Source organism: Carlito syrichta, unplaced genomic scaffold (genome assembly GCF_000164805.1).
Source record: "Carlito syrichta isolate Samal-C Ts95f unplaced genomic scaffold, Tarsius_syrichta-2.0.1 Scaffold312132, whole genome shotgun sequence".
In the NCBI taxonomy this organism is placed as follows: domain Eukaryota; kingdom Metazoa; phylum Chordata; class Mammalia; order Primates; family Tarsiidae; genus Carlito; species Carlito syrichta.
The window spans coordinates 310,883-332,831 of record NW_007256228.1 but is presented as its reverse complement, the minus strand read 5'-3'; the positions used below and the strand labels follow the sequence as shown (position 1 = coordinate 332,831).

General features: G+C 44.4%; 1 protein-coding gene across 1 annotated transcript in view; it reads right to left on the bottom strand.

Moving 5' to 3' along the window:
* Window positions 1-21,949, bottom strand: part of LOC103272114 (protein kinase C epsilon type) — a 394,670-nt gene that overhangs the window by 158,439 nt on the left and 214,282 nt on the right. Inside the window, exon 2 of the mRNA XM_008069595.2 lies at window positions 16,512-16,575. Coding sequence (XP_008067786.2) covers window positions 16,512-16,575 — 64 coding nt within the window. The remainder of the gene's footprint in view (window positions 1-16,511; window positions 16,576-21,949) is intronic.

The following is a 21,949-nucleotide window of genomic DNA, read 5'->3' as shown; positions in this document are numbered from 1 at the left end:
ATAGCCAAGACATGGAATTAGCCTGTGTCCATTTAATGATGACTGGATAAAGAAAGTGTAGTATGTCTACACAGTGAATACTATTCAGTCATAAAACAGAATGAAATCCTGCCATTTGCAGGAACATGGACGAACCTGGAGGACATTATGTTAAATGAAATAAGCCAGGCCCAAAAACACTACTGTGTGTGATCTCACTCATATGAGGAATCTCCTATATTTGATCTTGTAGAGAGTAGAACAGTTGTGACCAGAGACTGGGGAGGAGAAGAGGGAGAGGGATGGAGAGGGGTTGGCCAGCGGGGACCAAGTTATAGTTAGACAAGGAGAATATATTTTGGTGCTCTATTACACAGTAGTGTGACTACAGCAAATAATTATTATATATTTCAACATAGTTGGAAGTCAATGTTGTCGCCATGAATAAATGATCAAGTTTAAAGTGATGGATATGGTAATTACCCTGATTTGATCATTATACCATGTGTACATACATCAAAACACCACACTGTACCCCAGAAATATGTACAATGATTATATGTCAATTACCAATTTTAAAATATTTTTTAAAAAGAAAGGCCTAGACCGGGTGCAGTGGCTCAAGCCTGTAATCTCAGCACTTTGGGAGGCCAAGGCAAGAGGACTGCCTGAGCCCAGGGGTTCAAGACCAGCCTGGGTAACTTGGTGGGACCTCATCTCTACAATAAATCAAGAAAAATTAGACAGGCGTAATGGCGCCCGACTGTAGCTCCAGCTACTTGGAAGGCTGAGGTGGAAGGATCACCTGTTGAGGCTGCGGTGGCCGTGAGTGTGCCACTGCACTACAACCTGGGCAACAGAGTAAGACTCCAACTCAAAAAAAAAAAAGGAAAAAGAAAGGTTTAGGATTCCACCTTTCTACAAGGATTGACCCCCTTTTTTTTCTTTTGAGGGAAGAGAGGGTTAGCCTATAAATGCGTATCAAGAGTTTAAACCACCATCAGCATGAAAGCTCCAAAGACAAAATCTCAAGCATTACACAGAAGATAGGTCAGTGTTAAGGGGAGAGTTCAACAGCCTTACTGGTGCTCCACTTCATATGGGTAAAAAATTGCTCAGCCTATTAGGGTAATACATCACGCACCGTGTGTGATACTTTCTGCCCAAATAAAACCCATACTCGAGTCAAGAGGCTAACTAAATTCTCTCAAGGAAACAGTCTCTTCCTACTTCTGCAACTTCTGTACAATATTTTTCTCAGTTTGAGGAGAAAATCTTTACCCCACAGCATGCAGGAAAAAGCATGATGGAGGGATGTTTCCCCTAAAGTCAGAGGCCTTTGTTGCCATGTTCCTTCTTCCCCATGAGCCTGTTCACAGACACACCCCAGTAGACCACACTTTAACAGACTACACGTGTGTACATCCACGTGAGAGAGAAATAAAGGGGCAAATATTGATGTTATAAAGGTTTCTTGTCACTTGAAAAAAAAAGTCTCCATAAGAGGGGTGCACATCATGTGTGGTCCATTCAAATTGGGAGCTTCCCTTTTTCTCTGGGAACAAGGTTCATGTTTTAACAATTCCATTTTTGCCTACATTTTCAAGAAATGTAACTATTCTATACACTCATACTCAGACCCAGCCCACTGCTCTTCCCCATTATTTCACACATGCTTTTTCTCTACCTTTTTTACAGTGTAGGCCTTGGATTTTTAAAATAAAATAAATAGCTTCCTTATTATCCTTCATTTGTATATATTTATGGAAGTTATTTGTTATGAGTATTCAGATCTTACAAAAGACCATTGGAAGAATAGTCTTTTAATGGAACAAATGAAAACATTTTTTCACTAAAATCAGAAAAAGAATGCAATTATCCAACCCAGCCCTCCAGCTAATACATGAATCTTTTCTGCAGTATTTTTAAATGCTCATTTGGTCTCTACTTGAAATCTCCGGAGATGGAGAGCTTCCTATTTACCATTCAAGTGTATTTAACTGTTGACGAGCTCTACCGATTAGAGACTTTTTCCATATACTAAACTAAGCTTAAATTGGCCTCCCTGTAACTCCTTGTAATCCCTCTGGTCCCAAAGGACCCACAGAATAAGGTCTCCCCCTCTTTCCCTTGGCCACACTTTAAGATGTCCAACAGGTCTCACCCATTACTAAGGCTCCTGTTCTTTGGCCAAGAATAATTGGATCTGGCTCCCTAGAGGCCAGTGCAAGGACAGATTAGGAAAATCTCTAATGGACTCACACCTGTATTTAGAAAGTTTTCTACTTGAGAATCCAAAATCCTCAGCATTCGCCAAATCACAGCATATTAATGCCATCACTGCAATTCAGTTGAAGGTCAGAAATACCCCAGCCAGATGCGGTGGCTCATGCCTGTGATCCTAGCACTTTGGGAGGTCAAGGAAGGAGGAGTGCTTGAGCTCAGGAGTTCAAGACTAGCATGGGCAACATAGCAAGACCTCATCTCGACAAAAAAATCAAAGACTCGGGTATGGTGTCACATGCCTTCGTTCCCAGCTACCTAGGAGGCTGATGCAGAAGGATAGCCTGAGCCCAGGAGTTTGAGCCTGTGGTGAGACATGATTGTGCTAACGCACTCCTGCCTCGGTGACAGAGTGAGACCCTGACTCAAAAAAATAATAGTACCCAATGACTTGTTCACTTGTTCACCTTCAGTGAGCAGCAGGACCAGGAACAGGATCCAAGCTTCTGACTTCAGTAAAAGTATCCCCGCCACTATGCCTCATCATAAAGCCACTTAATGCTAAATTCAGTATAAGTAGCTGGGGGCCTTTTGCCTAGTGCTGTCGAGGTCCTGCAGTAATGCAGGCTCCCACAGACTTCACCCATGCCCCTATGGAAACCGCTTTCACACTAGGTCTTGGTGGTCTGTCTCCATGTATGTTTCCTCACTGGACCAAGAGGCCCAAATACAGAGATGGTCCTTGTTCCTAAACTGGTTTTGTGTAGTCAGAAGGGTAGGGCAGTGTCCAGGCTCAGCATCATATCACAAGGTCAGTGGGGAGTCACACTGCCAGCTCTCAGCTCTGGGCCCATACTACAGAAGCCCTTACCCTTAAATGGCTTGTGCCTTTGAATGGGGCAGGCAGGGCACACTCTGGACCCTAGTTATAGACACAGGAAAAATGTATGAGTACGAGCCGGGCTCGGTGGCTCAGCCTGTAATCCCGCGCCTTTGGGAGGCTGAGGTGAGTGGATTGCCTGAGCCCGCGAGTTCGAGACCCGCCTGGGCAGCGAGACCTCATCTCTACAATAAATCAAAAAATCAGCCGGGCATGGTAGCGCATGCCTGTAATTCCGGCTACTTGGAAGGCTGAGGCAAAAGGATCGCCGGAGCCCAGCAGGTCGAGGCTGCGGTGGCCTGGAGTGGCCACTGCACTCCAGTCTGGGCGACAGAGTGAGACTCCAATTCAAAAAAAAAAGTATGAGTACATAGTTGTGGGGGAAAAACAAAGAGGGTCATGGGGGCAAACCCGATGTCGTGAACCAGGGGATGTGGGTGGAGTGGGCCAGTGTGGGAAGCCTCCCAGGAGGAAGCAAACTTGAAATCAAACTTTGAGAAAACAGAGAAGTAGCTAAATAAACAGGGAAGGGACAGGGTGTTATAATTGGGGACTTGGTGTACGTAGAGGCATGTAGGTGGCCTCAGAAAGCCCCTAATAAGTATCTGGTACAGAAAGCTTAAACATTCAGGCCCACGCTCACTCATGAAATTGATTGCACAGTAGAATATGAAACAATCCATTATCCAAAGCAAAGTCAGTCCAAACACCTTGTTTATCTCAATAGTTTCCTTTAAAAGTAACACTCTTTCCCATTATTTTCATTTAGCCGTACATTCATTTATCCAACAAGTAAAAATTATGCCCCTACTGTGTACCCAGCACCTACTCTAGAACTCTCTGTATTTCCCTCCCTTAAAAAGCAGGTACAACCTTCCTACCTCAGAGAAGGATCACATAGAGGTGTGTTCCAGCAAGGTCCCTGGGTGAGTTATTTTAATTTAAGCCCAGGAACCCGGAAAAAATTAGCACAGTGGGATCAAATTCAAGCACCACTCAATACTTCAGGGTATTTATAGAAAAACAAACAAAAAACCAAAAAAATTCAACATCCTGACTGGTTGGTTTTTGGAAGGGTTACTTAGTGCTTTGTTTTCCTGGTATAAACTGTTTCTTGTTCTCATCTCTGAAGAACACCGATGTTGTCCATTTGACCTTCTGCAGACTATGAAAGCCGGAATGAAAAAACCAAGGCCTGGGCCTTTCTCAGCCTCCCTAACCATACTGAGTGCCTTCTCAACCTCTTTCCCCAGAAGAAGGGAGAACAGGAGGGAGAAGAGTCTAAACAGACAAGGGCTCAAAGGTATTAACTTGGAGAAGGACCCAATGGTTGGGAGTCAGGACAGAGAGAAATCTGTACATTTCCCTCTTTGTTTTCAATCAAGTAGAAACTAGTGCCTGCTCAGTAGGGTTCAGAGGGGGAAATCTTGGGTCTTTCAGTCTCTTACTTCTCCAAGTGTGGTCTAAGGACCAGTAGCACCAGCATCTCTTGGGGGCTGGTCAGCAATGCTGAAGCTCAGGCCCCATGTCAGATGCCATGAGTCTGAATTTGCATTTTCACAGGATCCCAAGCAATCCACAGTCTTAAACTACTTAAGACTCATCTTTCCCATATGTAAAATAGGGAGGCTAGAACCTGCCTGGCACATTCACTTTAAAAAACAATTTCTGCACAGAGATCTGGCTGGAAACATTTTGTTCTCTCCTACTCCCGCCTTCCAGGTGTCCAGCACAGTGCCAACACCTCTTGTTTTTGACCCAGAACTGCAGAGCAAGAGGAGCTCTTAGTGCCACTCTTCTCTCTGTACAGAGCAGGTCACCTGCTCCTCGAGGCAGGCCTACATCTTTTTCATCTTGTGTCTTCAGCCCTTACCGTGCTGCCAGTCAGGCAACAGACTCTCAATATACATCTGCTGAATAAACTGGTCAATCAAATCATTAACTAATTGTGGGGCAGGTACTAAAATATAAGTCCCACTAGTATCTTAAAGTGAAGTTCATTTCCTCTGAGTTCACTCTTCCTGACAGTTTAAAAAGAATTCACACTTGGCCAATAATAGAAGCCATGTGCTCCTGTTGCAGAGAATATCTCTCCCTTTAAAACGAAACATCATCATTGACCAGACATGGTGGCTAACGCCTGTAATCCCAACACTTTGGGAGGCTGAGGCGGGAGAATTGCTTGAATCCAGGAGTTCAAGATCAACCTGGGCAACATCGTGAAACCTTGTCTCCATAAAAAAAAAATTAAAAATTAACCAGGTGTGGTGGTGCATGCCTGTAGGTCCGGCTATTCAGAAGGCTGAGGTGGAAAGATCGCCTGAGCCCAGGAAGTTGAGGCTACAGTGAGCCGTGATCATGCCACTGCACTCCAGCCTGGGTGACAGAGTGAGATCCCTGACTCAAAAAATAGAATAAACATTATTATTTCCAATGTCAGGAAACAGATAAACTTGAATGTCTGGAAAGTAGGTGTGACCCACTGGCAGCTGGTTGGTCCAACTTAGCTGGGCAGAAGGTACCAAAGCTGGTGAAACTGCTCTGTCTGTGGAGATGACCAAGCTTGAATTACTCCAGCAGCCACAAAATGCTAGATAATGCTGCATCAAAAAACACCACAGTGGGATCGTCCATCCAGTAAGGTGCAAGCAGGGCTAGCAGGCACAGGACTCCGTGGAGTTAATGCTCTGAGGGGGTCTTATGTCGCCTGACCTAGTCACCTCTCTAGGGCGGGAGCACTCAGTCCTCCTCAGTGACAAGCACAGTCTGATGGGATCCCTAATTTTAACATGTTCCTTTACATATTAGAGGTGTCCGTTGAACAACAGGCGAATAGAGAGCATGATTCCTGGAGTTCCTTGTCCTTAGACATGCAGTTCTGTGCATTCAATGAGTCACTCCTCTCTGGTAGGGTTTTCTGATACCTGCTGTAGCCTCTGGCCATGGGCACATCGTTATCTCTGTGTATATGGGAATTGTCACATTTCCACCTAGTTCTTTTTATTTCTAAAACGGCTAAGTAATTTTTAAATAGCTCATACACATACAAAGGGACGAAAAATGAAGTAATAGCCTTCCCAAGAAATGTTCCCTCCATTTCAAATTCCACCTTTCTTTTCCCTAGAGATAATTACTGTTCTTAGAGTGTCGTGTATCCTTGCAGAGACAGCCTACACACACATACACACTCACACAAACACATACACATACATATATGTGCGCATACAAGCACCCCCACTTGAAGGTACCTATCAAGGCAAAGATTTCTGTTTATATGGTTCACTCTGTGCCCCCAGCTCTAAGAAGAGTAACTAGCCACAGAAGGTGCTCAATAGCTACATGTTGAATGAATGAATAAATAAGATATATTCCTGAAGACTTCAAATTTTGGTCAATCGAGTCCTAGTTCCCCTTTATTCTACCTCATCTTTGGACCAGTCTTCAGTGAACAGTGGCTCTATTTCCTCAACCAAGAGGATAACTACTACTTGTATTGCAAGGTTGCCATGTGTAGTGAATGAGATCATAGGAAAGTATTGGTGGCTGTCATTTATTGACTACCTACTCAAGGGAGAGTGCTCAAATGGAAGGTAGGCCCTTAAAGAGACCCCACCGTACCCTATCCTGCCAATAGCTACCCAGTAGCTAAAACACAGGATTACGCTTACTAATCTGTTGCTTGCCTCCTTCCAGCAGAGTGTGAGCTTCCCGAGGGTAGGGACCAGGTTCATCAACTCTGCAGCCCCAGGGCCTGGTATCAATCAGATAAGAGAGTAAGTGATGATTTCAACAAAAGGAATTGAGGATGAGGGGGGAGACAGAATAGGTGATTCAGAGACATTTATTCACCTGGGTGCACATGGGCAGATGTACACCCCTTCACTGGCCCCAACAACAGCAAGCTGTCACCAAAGGTTTCTAATAAAGAAGGAAGATAAAAGCTTCAGTGATAACTGCTTGATCAAAGATGGTGAATGCACTTGACTGTGAACATGTAAATGTTTCAACAAAGCTAGGTAACAAGGAAAAATCAATAAAACTGCTAGCACTAGCCAGTTTCAACTGGATAAAAGAGTGAAGTAATTGGTCCTGAAAGACAACTCTCTAAATTAGGTTAAATGAATGGAAATACCCTTTTCTTTCAAGCCAAATCATGAGGACATCAAAAACAATGAATGACCCAGTATGATCTGAGCTGCCAACAGGAATTTCCCGAAACAATCTTCTTTATAGACCCAGAAGTGATATATAGCAATACAACAGAAATAGAATTGGAGGCCATGAGAAGAAATGTGGGACCCACCTCTTAACTACGGATCTATTAGAAACCCACCTTTCCTATAAGATTATTTCTCCAACATGATTATTCCTTCTTCAATTACTTCATTAGCAAGACAGGCACGTAAGTCAAAAGGAAATAAACACCGAGGGCTCCCATGATGGCAGAGGGGAGAAGGGTCTTGTGACGATCTCAGAGTTCTGCTCTCCAAACACTCAGGATTCAATTCTGTTTTTCATCTGCTAATGGTCGGCATTTGGTGTTGTTAACCATGGATGATTCATTTCAGAGGAACTGCTGTGCATCCAGAGGCTATTTGGAAGGAAATGAGGGTTTCTTGGCTAATTTCTCATGAAGCATTTTAGCAATGTCTCCCTGTGACTTTATAAACTCCTTGACGGGGGCTTGGTGTTCGCTGCTTTCAAGCTGACTCTCCTTGTATCATCTGGTGCATATGGTCACTTCTGGGAATAAGCGTTTATTCCATCAGGACAAAAGATGGAACCAAAAATTTGGAGATTAAGGGTCCTGCTCCCTGGGTCTGAGTATTAGCAAGGAGTTATGCTGGGGGCAGAGGGTGGCAGTGTGGGTGCCTATTGTAAAGTCAATGTTTTTGAACATCTGGATTTTGTTATTTTGTTGTTTTGTGGACTGCATGTACTACCAGGGGATCTGACATGTCTGGGAGACCCTGTGAGGTGAATGGGGCCAAGATCTCATTGACTAATGCACGGGAGCTGGTGCCTGGCTCTGCAGTCTCCTGTTTGGGAAGCTGGAGACTCTCCTTAATGTCTCAAATAACCTTCCTTCCTTCCTTCCTTCCTTCCTTCCTTCCTTCCTTCCTTCCTCCCTCCCTCCCTCCCTCCCTCCCTTCCTTCCTGGTTTTGCAGTCTTCTGTTTGGAAAGCTGGAGACTCTCCTTAGCCTCTCAAATAATCTTTCTTTCTTTCTTTCTTTCTTTCTTTCTCTCTTTCTTTCTTTCTTTCTCTCTCTCTCTCTCTCTTTTTCTCTCTTTCTCTCTCTCTGTCTCTCCATCTCTCCGTCTCTCTCTCTGTCTCTCTTTGTCTCTCTCTCTCTCTCTCTCTCTCTTTCTTTCATTTAATTTCTTTTCTTTTCTTTTTTGGAGACAGGGTCTCACTCTGTTGCCCAGGTTGGAGTGCACTGGTGGGATCATAGCTCACTGCAGCCTTGAACTCCTGGGCTTAAGCAATCGTCCCACCTCAGCCTGGGACTATAGGTGTGCACCACCGTGCCTGGCTAATTTTCTTATTTTTTATAGAGTTGGGGGATCTCACTATATTGCCCAGGCTGGTCTCAAACTCCTAGCCTCAAGCAATCCTCATACATTGGTCTCCCAAAGCACTGGCATTACAGGCATGAGTCACCATGCCCAGCCTCAAGTAACGTTTATTAGACTGAACAGAACTTGAGACAAGAAAGCAGGGGAGTGTCTGGGCTTGATTTTGGGAAACCTTAGAAAGGCTGGAGGGGAGGAAAATGCTGAGGATTGTGGAATGATTATCTTGAGCCTCTCTGAGATTGCTAAGCAGGAAAAGATAGAACACAAAAAAGCCCACAAAGGGATGCCTATACCTGGGCTTGACCTGCTAAATGCCTCAGTGCCACAGAGGGCTCCACCCAACATCCCGGACTTGACCAAACTTGACCCAGAACATTCCTCCTTTTTTGAAGGTCAGATTGAGAGAGAGACATCGACCCACTCACACCCAGAAGGAACTACCTTCAACCTTCAAACACAGCTTAGTCATTTACGGCATTTCATTTTCTTGTTTGCATGGCATGAATGTTTCTGCTTGCAACACTGATGACTGTCTTTGTTTGGCGGCTCTTAAAGAGTGCACACTGCATCTGTTTAATGTGTCTCAGCCATCTCCATCAATAAGGGCTTCAAAGCTGTCTTTGATAATGATGGCAAAGATTCCCTCCACTCACAGTGGTCTCTCCACTTCTCCTCCAATTCAGACTTCCTGTCCTTTCCTTTCCAGCCCATGCCCTACCTCTTCCTTAAAGTTTTCCTGAGTGATTCCAGTATGACTTATCCCCATTTGAAGAACTCTTGAAAAAGATCTAATCAGAGCAGGGAGACAGCTCATAGAATGGGAAAAAATATCTGCCAATTGTATATCTGACAACGGCCTAAAATCCAGGAACTACAAGGAACTCAAACGTGCTAAAAGGAAAAAAGAAAAAAGCCCCATTAAAAAGTAGGCAAAAGACATGAATAGATACTTCTCCACAGGCAAACCACAGACACATGAAAAAGTGCTCATCCTCACTAATCATCAGAGAAATGCAAATCCAAACTACATTAAGATACCACCTAACCACAGTAAGAATAGCCATCCTTAATAAAACAAACAACAACAGATGCTGGCAAGGATGCAAAGAAAAGGGAACACTTCTACACTGCTGGTGGGCATGCAAACTAGTTCAACCTCTATGGAAAACACTGTGGTGATTTCTAAAAGAACTAGAAATTGACCTTCCATATGACCCAGCAATCCCCCTACTGGGAATATACCCAGAGGAACTCAAATCATTCTGTAAAGAAGACACCTGCATACACATGTTTATGCAACACTATTCACAATAGCAAAAACATGGAACCAACCATGCTGCCCATCAAAACTGAACTGGAGTAAAAAAATGTGGCACATATACACAATGGAATATTACAAAGCCATAAAAAAAGACAAACATATGGACTTCGCAGCAACTTGGATGGATTTAGAGTCTATAATACTCAGTAATCTATCACAGAAACAAATAGAGTAACACATGTTCTCACTCATAAGCAGAGCCTGAACATTTACCATATTACTATAAGAAAGGGACTGGCAGTAGTGGGATACCACCAGTGTATAGAGGGACAGGGCACAGCATCAATAAGGGTACCTGATCTCAAACCAGGCAAAGTGGGGACCAAAGGTAGGCCCTAACTTTACCTGTACGATGTCCACTTGTATACCTAATCCTGAATTGTACCCTACATCTTTAAAATAAAAAATATAAAAAGAAAAAAAAACAGCCAGGCTCGGTGGCTCAGCCTGTAATCCCGTGCCTTTGGGAGGCTGAGGTGAGTGGATTGCCTGAGCCCGCGGGTTCGAGACCCGCCTGGGCAGCGAGACCTCATCTCTACAATAAATCAAAAAATCAGCCGGGCGTGGTAGCGCATGCCTGTAATTCCGGCTACTTGGAAGGCTGAGGCGGAAGGATCGCCGGAGCCCAGCAGGTCGAGGCTGCGGTGGCCGGGAGCGGCCACTGCACTCCAGTCTGGGCGACCGAGAGAGACTCCAACTCAAAAACACACACACACACACACACACACATAATAAAAAAAGAAATAAAACATCTAATTAAGCACTCAATGTGATATTGCCTTACACTGTTCTCTAGGACTTTCATTCTCCAAGTCTTAGAATCCTAACTGAACTACAGGCTCCTTGAAGGCAAGAGCCCCGTTTTTCACTTCTTATGACGTTCCTCATTTTCCATTGCCCTCTTCACTTCCTATTCCCCAAACACAGCACAGACACCAAGCGAGGAACATCTGTTGAAATGCATTCTGACTACCAATTGTTTGAACAAAGGGTTCTTTTAAACTAATAATTGGAAGGCACTAGATTAAATAATGTAGAATTGAGAAGAAAAGGGGTACAATTCTTATAAACTGAAAATTTCAGTGGCACCCTGGAAGCTGAGAAAGCCTCTCTAGATTTATCCTGACCTCTGGCTGAGGCAGAGTGTCAAGAGAAATCCTCCTCCACTTCGATCTCAACTCTGAAGGTGCAGCTGTAATGCCTGCTGTGGACACAGAGTCTTCAAGTTCGAAACCAATATCTCTAACGCGGAGGGCAGGTTAGTGGGAAAGATCACTAACTGCTGGGATTTAAGTCGGATCTAGTTTCAGACTAGGATTTACTTATGGACTCACAATTCAGAGAACCTGAGAAGGAACCAAATATTCCTGAACTGGGACTAAGGGAGCTTTCATTTCTAAGAGAGTGCAAACGAGATCTGCTTATTTGTGAAAGGGACTCTGGGTCACCTTTGGATTCAAAGCTAAGAACTTTAGCTTTATATTTCTATAAAAAGCTTTCTGAAATAAGGAACTAAAATAAAAAGCTCCACAGGAAGCTCATTGCCACGTGGCAAATTTAAATGCGGCCATGGTTGGAAGTAGGGCCCGGATTGTGGTCTGGGATCTGGGCCCAGCAGGGCCTCATAATCAACCTTCTGGCATAGAGCACATCACTGACCTCTCAATTTCACCATCTCCACGGTGAGGTAATGCAGCCAGGCACTTGATAAAGCTAAGCCTCTACACACATGTTATTATTTCAGAGCCATGCAAAGCTGGTTTGATCACATCTGTCTGCACAACTTGAAAAAAATCCAGAAGTGTGTTGCAAAGATGTGTTAAGATTTATAAAATATTCTATCTGAAAGGTTAAGAGGTTTGGTCAAGTCAACCTGAAAAAGAGATTTAATAACTGACTTCAAATATATGAAGCATTTTTACCCAGGAGCTGGTGAGAGTATGGGGACCACATGTTCTAGCATGCACTGAGCAGGGATGGGGCAGGCCCAGGCTCTGACAAGAAGTTTCTGACATTGAGAGCCAAAAGACACAGACAAGTGGCTCAAAGATGCTACAGAATATTCTGGGAATATACTTCTGAGAATGTCCTTCTGGGAAAGGGTAAGGAAGAAAGACAGAAACGACAGGCAAAACTGAGGCAAGGTCCAAAGTCTGCAGTGAGGGCGATCTCATAGTCCCTGCCAAACACATTGTTCTGTAAGTCACCTCTTTGTTACCTTGTTCTTAGCTCTTGTGAACATGCCTGGTCCCAGAGTCAGAAACCTAGCCTCCAACTATTTCCCTGGACACACCCTGCCTGCTGCTCCTTCATGTGCCCTGGGTAGAGACACGCCCACCTCCCTGCCCTTAGGCTTCAGGATATTTACTGAGCACCTCTCATAGGAGAGGCCACTACCAACGTACTGTTCTTAAAAGAATCCTATCCTGGCACCAATCGTATCTACAATTATCCCCATTCTGCAGGGGAGAAATCTCAAGCTCTAAGCTAATAAGCACTAGAGCCGGGATTTTAATCCAGATATGAGGGACCCCTAAAACTGCACTGTTTCCCCTCTATCTGTTCAGTCCCAGAGAAGAGATGAACCACTTTCTGTAATGTGTGGTTACCCAAAAAAGGGGGGGGCGATGGGGAGCGGTGCTGCATCCTGGTCCTCTTCTTCAGTCTCCCTCTAGAACTTAGCTGTGTTATTTGTAATGCATGTGTTACAAAACTCATTCAAATCCTTTGGTATCCTCTGTATTTTATTGAAGAAAGAATTTGGTGACGTGGTGGCTCACATCTATAATCCCAGCACTTTGGGAGGCTGAGACAGGAGGCTCGCTTGAGCCCAGGAATTCAAGACCAGCCTGGGCAATATAGCGAGATCTCTTCTCTACAAAAAAATTTTAAAAATTAGCCAGGCATGCACACCTTTAGTCCCAGCTATTCAGGAGGCTGAAGTGGGAAGATCACCTGAGCCCGGGAGGTGGAGGCTGTAGTGAGGCGCGATCATGCCACTGCACTCCACCCTGGGCAACAGAGTGAGACTCAACATAAAACCAAACCAAAACAACAACATAAAACCATACCAAGGAGGCCTACGTCTTGTTACTTCTTTTATTATTCTATTACTTCTATTTCCTCTTGTTATTTCTATTCTATTACTGGTTTAGATTCTGAGGAGCTCGCCCAGATAAGCACCACACCTAGATGGAAGGCAGGGGAAGAATAGCCTGTAAGGTTCCAGGTCAGGCCTGATCATCTCTCAATCATCTGGAAGCCTGCAAGTAACAGGGCATCGCCATATGCTTGTAAAGAATAAGAAATGATATAAAGTACAGCACATCAAAGGAAGAAAATACTAAGGAATGTGCACAGCAGGAAACGATCATTTGCACACGTAAGAATGACATTGTTGCTTACACTTCTGTTACCTGGGGTAACTATGCTTTGATGCAAACATCTGGTGAGCCTGGCGTGTCGTGCTTATCAGAAGTCCCGGGATGATTAGTTATGATATAAGCAAAATTCTGAGAAGCACCTAAAATTGAAGCACCCCACAAGAGCCTTCCAAGTAGGTCTGCTACTTGGGATCATGTGGGTAAAGTGCCCAGCGCCATACCTGTCACACACACACAAAAATCCATTCTTCTTCCTGATGTAGGTCTTAGCCAGCCTCAGAGGCAAGCTCTGACAGATGTCTGTTCACATTGTACCAAAGGATAAAAATCACATGACCGGAAATGACCTTAACTGTCATGAAGCCTGACCCCTTACATCTGGGGGGTGGTTGGCTGGTTTAGCCAGAGCACACACCAGTCAAATCCCATTATGGTGAACTGCACAGGACATGCAGCAGTGGAATTTTATTACACAGTTAGAAATCACATTAGCTCCAGCTCAAACACACGTAAACTCCCAGGCTCTCTAATAGCATATGAGCAAGAAAAAGAATCTTTTGGCACATTCTAGAAGAAGGAGGTATATTCACACCATCTCATCCCCACACCTTTCTCTGAGCCCTTTGGAATTTGCACATGTCGCAAAGTTGTGCGGTTCCTATGAATATGTTTTTCTTCATTGATGGGGCTGGAGCATTTGAGATAGGAAAGCTGAAGGATGCTTGATGGCAGATTAATGGAGGAGTGAAACTTCAGCTGTGCCTCATTTCAACTCTCCTTTCCTCCTTTCCCAGAGTGCAGAGTTAGATATTTTCACGAAAGAAAGGAAGGAACAGAGACAAGAATCTGTGAATTTCCATAGTCTGTCCATCAGGAGGGCGACTGTGACAATCATGTTTCACCCCTGACCCTTCTCACATGGTGTAAGTATTAAACGTGGTGGCTTCTCCTCTTCTAAGTCTTCTCCCTTCCAATCCTTCTAAAACCAAAACCACCAGGAGCCCTCACAGTCCTAGCTACAGAACAGGGAGAACAGATGTGTACAGCACAAACAACAAGATCAGCTTCTAAGCACGTATTATTGAAAGTCCTACCCACCATCTGAAGAAAGGATCCCAAGTCCAGGAACAGCAAGAAGAAAAAAGAGAGCAGAAAAATTTCTTCTTTTCTTCAGAGCAACACATGCTAGCACTTTACAGATTCCAGCGTGTGTCAGCATTTCTGAAGTAAACTCTTATTTTTTTAGATGAAAGAGGTTTATATATATATATATATATAAACAGACTCAGAATTTAGCCCAATGAAAATCGCTTTGGCTGTTCGCATGCAAGAAGCCGTAAAAGCAAGAAGAAAAAACTCAATTGCTTCTGATTTATTTATTCATTCAATTTGTCCATCTCCTTTCCCTATAACATAAAAAAGGATGTCTTGTATAATTTTGCAAGTCATTAATCTTTTCAAAGAAAAACAGCCCATGCCTCTCGTTGGTTGCCCAGCATCTCGGCGCAGGAAATACATATTTAAGTAATTATCATATTGCTTATAGATTATGTAAGGAAAAAGGGGGATTGATCGTGCCCATCAAATGTTTCGCCAGCGTCTACAATCAGAAGGCCACTATAAAACCTTAAGTCTGGTGAATTCGCATCACTCACTATGTTGAAAGAAACGACAAGACTTCACCTTCGCTGGGAGTGAAGGTTAGTGGGAGAGGGGGGGATAAAGAAAGCCTTCACCTCACCAGTTGTTTTATTTCTGGGTAGTGGGTACAATGGTGCTCATTTTATTTTTATTTTTATTTAAACCCTCTGTAGATCTTATACATTTCATACAAAATATTGTGAAATCTTCTACAACAGATTCTATTCTAGGCTGTTCAGAGCTGCGAGCAGAGAAGGGAAGTTGGAAATGCCAAAATGTAATTGCAACAAAGAGCAGAAAATGTAAGCAATCCATTTCGGAAGGATGTTTAAAGTTTTAAACCTATGCCAAATAATTGAGAGCTATTAAAAGAGGACTGAATTCTATTATAATCCCTTACACACACAATTATTGAATTATTCTGAATACCTGTTGAGACTGGGTGGTACATTAGCTGAGTGAAAATCATCAGGCACTAAGGTCAAGTGCATTGGTTCACCAGACCCTTCAAGTTCATGTACATAATCTCTCCTCCCATCACTGGAGGTTGTGACTTTGAGGTTGTGATCCCCAGTATTCTGGGGAGATGTTGTGAAAGCCCAAGCCAGGCAAGTTGATGGACCATCTTTTCCTTTAGGACAAGCCCTGAGGCACCCTTTTTTCTTGCTGCCAAGAAGAATTACCTGTGGTCTTCCAATCCCATGCCAATAAAGCCCACTTGTCTGCCCCCCTGCCCACAGACAGAGGAGGTAGGGAGGAAAGATGTTCTCAACAACCAAACTTCCATCCTAATTCCCAACCTTCCTTAGAACTCAAGCCGGCCACCCTCTCCTTGTACCTATTTGGATAAGGTTTCATTTTCTAGCCTTCCCTTCTGCCCTGACTTCTCAGTCCTCACCACCCAGCAAACCCTTCAGAGGTATTAAGTGTATTAAGTGAGCAAAGAAAGGATCAAAAGAAGAGGATGTGAGAAGAAGAGAAAATCTATATGCTGTTTAATCAGCCAGTGAAGAGCAGATGTTCCTTTACCCCGTTACTTCTCTTTAAGAGCCTGTGTAAAGAACTGGTAAAGAAGTAGCACTTCTATAAAAGCTTGAAAGAAGTAATATTCTGGAGCTTGACACCTTATTTGTTCCATTTCTGAATGCCGTTAGACCGACTGGTTTTACTTCCTTCCCACCACACACACACACAAACCCCACGCAAGCCTCCTAAGAGAGGCTGCCACCTCACCAAGGTCTGCCTCACACACGGCATGCGGAAACACCCGTTTATTGGCCTCCCTTGGTAAGTCAAAAATCTTCCCTCTGCTCTACCAAGTTAACAGATGGCTAGTCCCTTTTGGTACACAGGCGTCAGCATCTTCAAAATAACCTTTTCCTTTAAAGCATGCCAATTAATTAAATGTCATGTAATTATGTCCCAGCCGAGGGAAAAGGAAAGGAGAGACCCAGAAGACAAAGGGTCAATGGAAGAGAGCAAGGATAAGAGGTCACACTCTCTTACCTTCACCCGAAGACCCCGAGAGATCGATGATCACGTATACTCTTCCTTCTGGCTCCAGATCAATCTGCAATTAAGAAAATGACAGTGACTCTTTAGTGCGTTGTGTGGGCAACCCGAGAATTCCATAACATTCCCACCCCAAACTGCTAAAACCTAGAGTCACAGCTCCATGCAATTCATCAGCCTACAATGATCAAGTGCTAGGTGAACTGGGACTGAAGAAGAAACATCATTTCCTGAATGTCTGCTGTGTTTTGGATGAAGGAACAGGAGATCTGATGAGTGGCCAATGGGTAGCATCATCCCAGTGGTTCTTGACCAGGAGCAATTTGAGTCCACAGGGGACACTTGGCAAACATCTGGAGACAGTTTTGATTGTCATAACTGGAGAGAGAGTGCTGCTATGGACTTCTAGTGGGTGAAGGCCACAGGTGCCCCTAAATATCCTGCAGTGCACAGGACAAAAAAAATCATCCAGCCCAAAACATCTATAATGTTGAGGTTGAGAAACCCTGTGTGATCCCATTGTACAGATAAGGAAACGGTGCTCAAAGTTCCAAGGAAAGTGGCAATACTGAGAGTCAATGCCAAGAGTGTCTGAAGAAACCCATGATTTTTATACTATACACACACTGCTCGCAGGGGAAATAAGAGAAGCAGACAATGCTAGCTACTCCTGCTCTCAGTGTTTGCAGTCTCACTGGAGCGTTAAGAAACAGAGAACAATGCCAAACCCAGCTTAATGATGAGGGACAGAGAACAACAGATAAATATCTGATGAGCCTGAAATCTGTATAGAAGAGCAGTCTGGGAAGTCTTCACAGAGCAACAAAGGAGAAACACACAAAGTGGATTTAAAAAACAGCATCGGCAAAGGTTTGTAATGTGCATGGTGTTTACATGAGATAGCTAGGGTTGGTGTTAGCTGACATGTGTCTTGCAAACCCCAGATCCTACCAGGGTTGGAAGGGAGAGTCAATACGGCTGACTGCTTACCACTGCCCTCCCCACCCACCCACCATAGCTTCCTCCCTCCCCACCCCGGGTCCAGCTAACTACTTGTAATACACAGAACCAAGCTGATGAAATCACAGAGTAGGAGAAAAGTCAGAGGGCTGGGCCCCTTGTAGTTCAAAACATCTTTGCAAGGTCTGAACTATCCTTACAGAAACTGTGCTCTCCATAAGAGAGTAGTAACTCCGGAAACTCTGGATCACCAAGAGTTAGCTAGCCTCCCTACCTCCGCAGTCCCATCTGTCTACACAAAGCATTCATTGGTTCATAAGCTCTCTCCCCAGCAAGCTGTGAACTCTTAAGGGCAGGAACCACTATCCCCTCCTTTTTTTTTCTTTTTTCCCCATGGTCCCCAGCAAAGAGCAGGTACACCCTTAGCAAGTGATACTCTGGAAGAGTCAGTCTGGTGGATGCCTCCTCCTCCTTCTAGATCAAGGTCAATTATCACCTCCTTTCTGAAGCGTTTCCAGATATGCCTAGGCAGAATTAATTTCCCCCTCATCTATGTTCACACAGTATACTAGACATGTCTTATTCATGGCTCCCATGAAGCTGTAATATATTGTCCGTGTATCCATCTCCCCAATTAAACAGAAGGTATGATAACCATATTTGCATCCTAACCCTTAGCTCACCATCTCTTAGGAAACACCCAGTACACGTTGGTGGAGGCGGGAAAAGGCTCTATGTTCAGAACTTTCAGAGCCTATTCTGGGATCATTCACCCCACCTCTCTCCCAGCCTCTGTTCCGTCCCCAGGAAGGAAGGCAGGCATGACATCTATACTAAAACGACATTTGGATAAGGGAAGGGGGAAGACGAGGCGGCCACACCATGAGCACCACATACTCCCTAAGAGGCAAAGAAACCCAGCTTGAGCCGAAGCTCTCCCACCCCCAATGTCTCACTCAACACACAATCTCGGTTCCCAGAGCCACTTTATTTCCAGACTTAGCATCTAATGATTGAGAGTGCTCAAGTCTCCCCCTCAACATTCCGTTTTCATCAAGGCTCTTCAGTGCCTCATGGGTGAGGACACTGGGGACGGCTGAGGTATTCTGTCAGGACAGGAGTGAGAGAGTGCAGGGAACGGATGTGCACAGTTCCCAGAAGCCCTAGGAGAGCTGCTCACCTGAGCTAGGGAACCAAATAACAAACTGGTAATTCCATGAGATGACTTATCTTACCCCTTCTACCCCCTAAAGTCCCTGATATTAAGTTTCTAGGTAAAGAAAATGTTCTCCAGAATTCTCACCATGAGTCCTGACTCCACCAAATATAACCTGGCCTCCACACTGAATTGCAAACAGGAAAACCAACAGCCGGCTCTCCTGAACAGAGCCAAACCAGAATCTTGGCCCTGCCAAAGCTCAAAATATCAGGGGCCCTCTTGCCCAAAAGCACGGAATTTAAATAATGTATGCCTTTTGGAGATTAGATCATCCCTGTTTAAGCCCTGCCGGCAAAATGAAACCCGTTCTCATATCCTCCAAGTCAAAGATTTCCCACGACTGTGGACTTTATTGGCAAAACACAATGCTATCTGTGTACAGCAGGGAGGGAGATGGCAGAGGGAGGAGTGAAGCGGGTTCCAAGGCCTAGCCGAGGGCAGGCAGCGTGCCTATCTTTGCAAAAGGGAGTGAGAACTCGTGGCAGGGAGGACAGGTCATTGAGGATAAAACGTATTCGGATATTAACATTCAAGATAGCAATCAGAAACCATTTTAGCACCCACTGCAGCCTCAATGCTGGCGAACTGCATTTCCAAACAGAAAAATAGAAATTAAGCTATTAAACATGCCAAAAGCAACAAAGAGCTCTGCAGCCTGAACAGATGGCCACAGAGTGCCGGCCAAGCCCCAGCCAGCCAAGTGAGGAGGCTCTGACAATCCATCCAGGGTGGTGGGACTTCAGTGTCGATGACCGGAGGGGTCACCGAGTATAAAAGGTGGTAGAGAGTGTGGTGCAGCTTTGTGGCCAAATTAGTTTCATCACACATTCTGCACATGATTATCATAGCCTAAATCGCGGAGCAATGTAGTTGCCCGGCCCTGCACAATCCTACAAGCTGTCAGTGGGCACCACCACCAGGCAGCTGGCATGACACAAAAGCAAGCTTGCTACCTCCCTCCAGCCATCCCCAGGGTGCATTCCGAGCCCCTTATCCTGGGACCAGGGTCTGCCTAGTTCACCCAGATCAACCCTATTTATCAAATCTCCTTGAGCCTCAGACCTTTGCTTGACACATCTCAGCGACTCTTTTTCTTAGACTATAATTCTTTTTCATGCTACAGTGTCATTGGCCACTCCTCCAGCTGGGGACAAAAGCAAGGAGGTGGAATAGGGAGGGAGACAAACACAGCCTTTGGTGTCAGACCAGGGCTGAATCCTAGCATTACCACTTAGCAACTGAGTGGCCTCAGGCAATTATTCTCCCAAAGCCTCGTCTCTTCATCTATAAAATGGGTTGTCATGAAAATTCTACAAGACATGCATGCACTTGGTGCTCAGGAGACATTCAGCGTGTGGCAGTTATAAGTGGGAGAGAAATACTGGGTACACAGGGACATAAAGATGGGAATAACAGGCATGGGGGACACCTAAGGGGGAGAGGGAAGGAGTAGAGCAGGGGATGACAAATTACCTAGTGGGTACCGTGTTCAATATTTGGATTATGGGTTCAATAGAGCCCGCACCTCACCATCACGCAATATACTCATGCAGCAAATTTGCATATGTACCCTCTGAATCTTAAATAAAATTTTTAAAAATGTGAAACTGAGAAAAAAAAAGTGAACTTACTGGCTATGTGACTTGAAGCAAGCAGCTACCCTCTCTAAGTCTCAGACTGCTTGTCAGTAAAATGGAGTTAATAACAGGCCTGGTGTCCTGTGGGCTGTTGTGAGGTTGAATGATATAGTTTATGTGAAGTGCTTAGCAAGGCACCTAGCATAAAATACTCAGTCATCACTGGTACTGTTGTTATTTAAGAGCCAAGTCGTCATGTGGTCTGCTTGTTAGTCCATGTTCTTTCTACTATGACAAGCTTTCCCCCAACAAAACAGCATTCTCCTGCCCAAAGTTGGTATGATTACATGCTATGTCAGGACATCTGATGACTTTACAGTATTGTCTTGAATACCAAATAAAGAACTAAAGTAAGAGTATTGTATGCAGCCTGGGGGACATCCAGGGGTAGGAAGGGTTATGCCTCTGGACAGAAGAAAGTCTGAGATGCTCATGAGAGAGAAGCAAGGGGGAGAATGACCATGTATCTTCTGAGAACCTAGTGTGTCTCAGACACCATGTTGGGTGTTCCCGCTACATTAGTTCATTTACTCTCTCGTGAGACTGGCAACATTTTCTTTTTTGTTGTTGTTGGAGTCTCACCCTGTTACCCAGATTGGAGTGCAGTGGCCACTCCCGGCCCTGCAGCCTCGACCTGCTGGGCTCCGGTGATCCTTCCACCTCAGCCTTTCAAGTAGCTGGAACTACAGGCGCGTGCTACCATGCCCAGCAAATTTTTGATTTATTGTAGAGATGAGGTCTCGCCAAGCTGCCCGAGCAGGTCTCGAATCCGCGGGCTCAGGCAATCCACTCACCTTAACCTCTCAAAGTGCTGGGATTACAGGCTGAGTCATCGAGCCCGGCTTCTTTTTTTTTAATTTTTAATTTTAAAGATGTGGGGTACAATTCAGAGTTAGGTATACAAATATTCATTATACAAGTACCCTTGTTGATGAGGTTTTCCCCTTGCTCCTGGCAGTTTCCCACTACTGCCAATCCCTTTCTTACATTTCTTATAATGTTACAATAGTTGTTCAAGGTCCGCTTATGAGTGAGAACATGTGATACTGAGTTCTTTGTTTCTGAACTCAGTGTTAGATCACTCAGTATTATAGACTCAAAATCCACCCAAATTGCTACGAAGTTCATAATTTTGTCCATCTCTATGGCTGCTAATATTCCATTGTGCATATGTATCACTTTTTTTTTTTAATCCAGTTCTCTTTCGATGGGCAGCACGGTTGGTTCCATGTTTATGCTATTGTGAATAATGCTGCAATAAACATACATGTGTAGATATCCTTTTCATAGTGATTTGAGTTCCTCTGGGTATATTCCCAGCAGGGGGACTGTGGGGTCATATGGGAGGTCAATTTGTAGATCTTTTAGGAATCGCCACGCTGTTTTCCACAGAGGCTGTACTAGTTTATACACCCACCAACAGTGTATAAGTGTTCCCTTTTCCCTGAATCCTCTCTGGCATCTGTTGTTTTTTAAGTTATTGATGATGGCCATCCTGGCTGGAGTTAGGTGGTATCTCAGTGTGGTTTGTTTTTGTTTTTGTTTTTGTTTTTGAGTTGGAGTCTCACTCTGTCGCCCAGACTGGAGTGCAGTGGCTGCTCCCGGCCACCACAGCC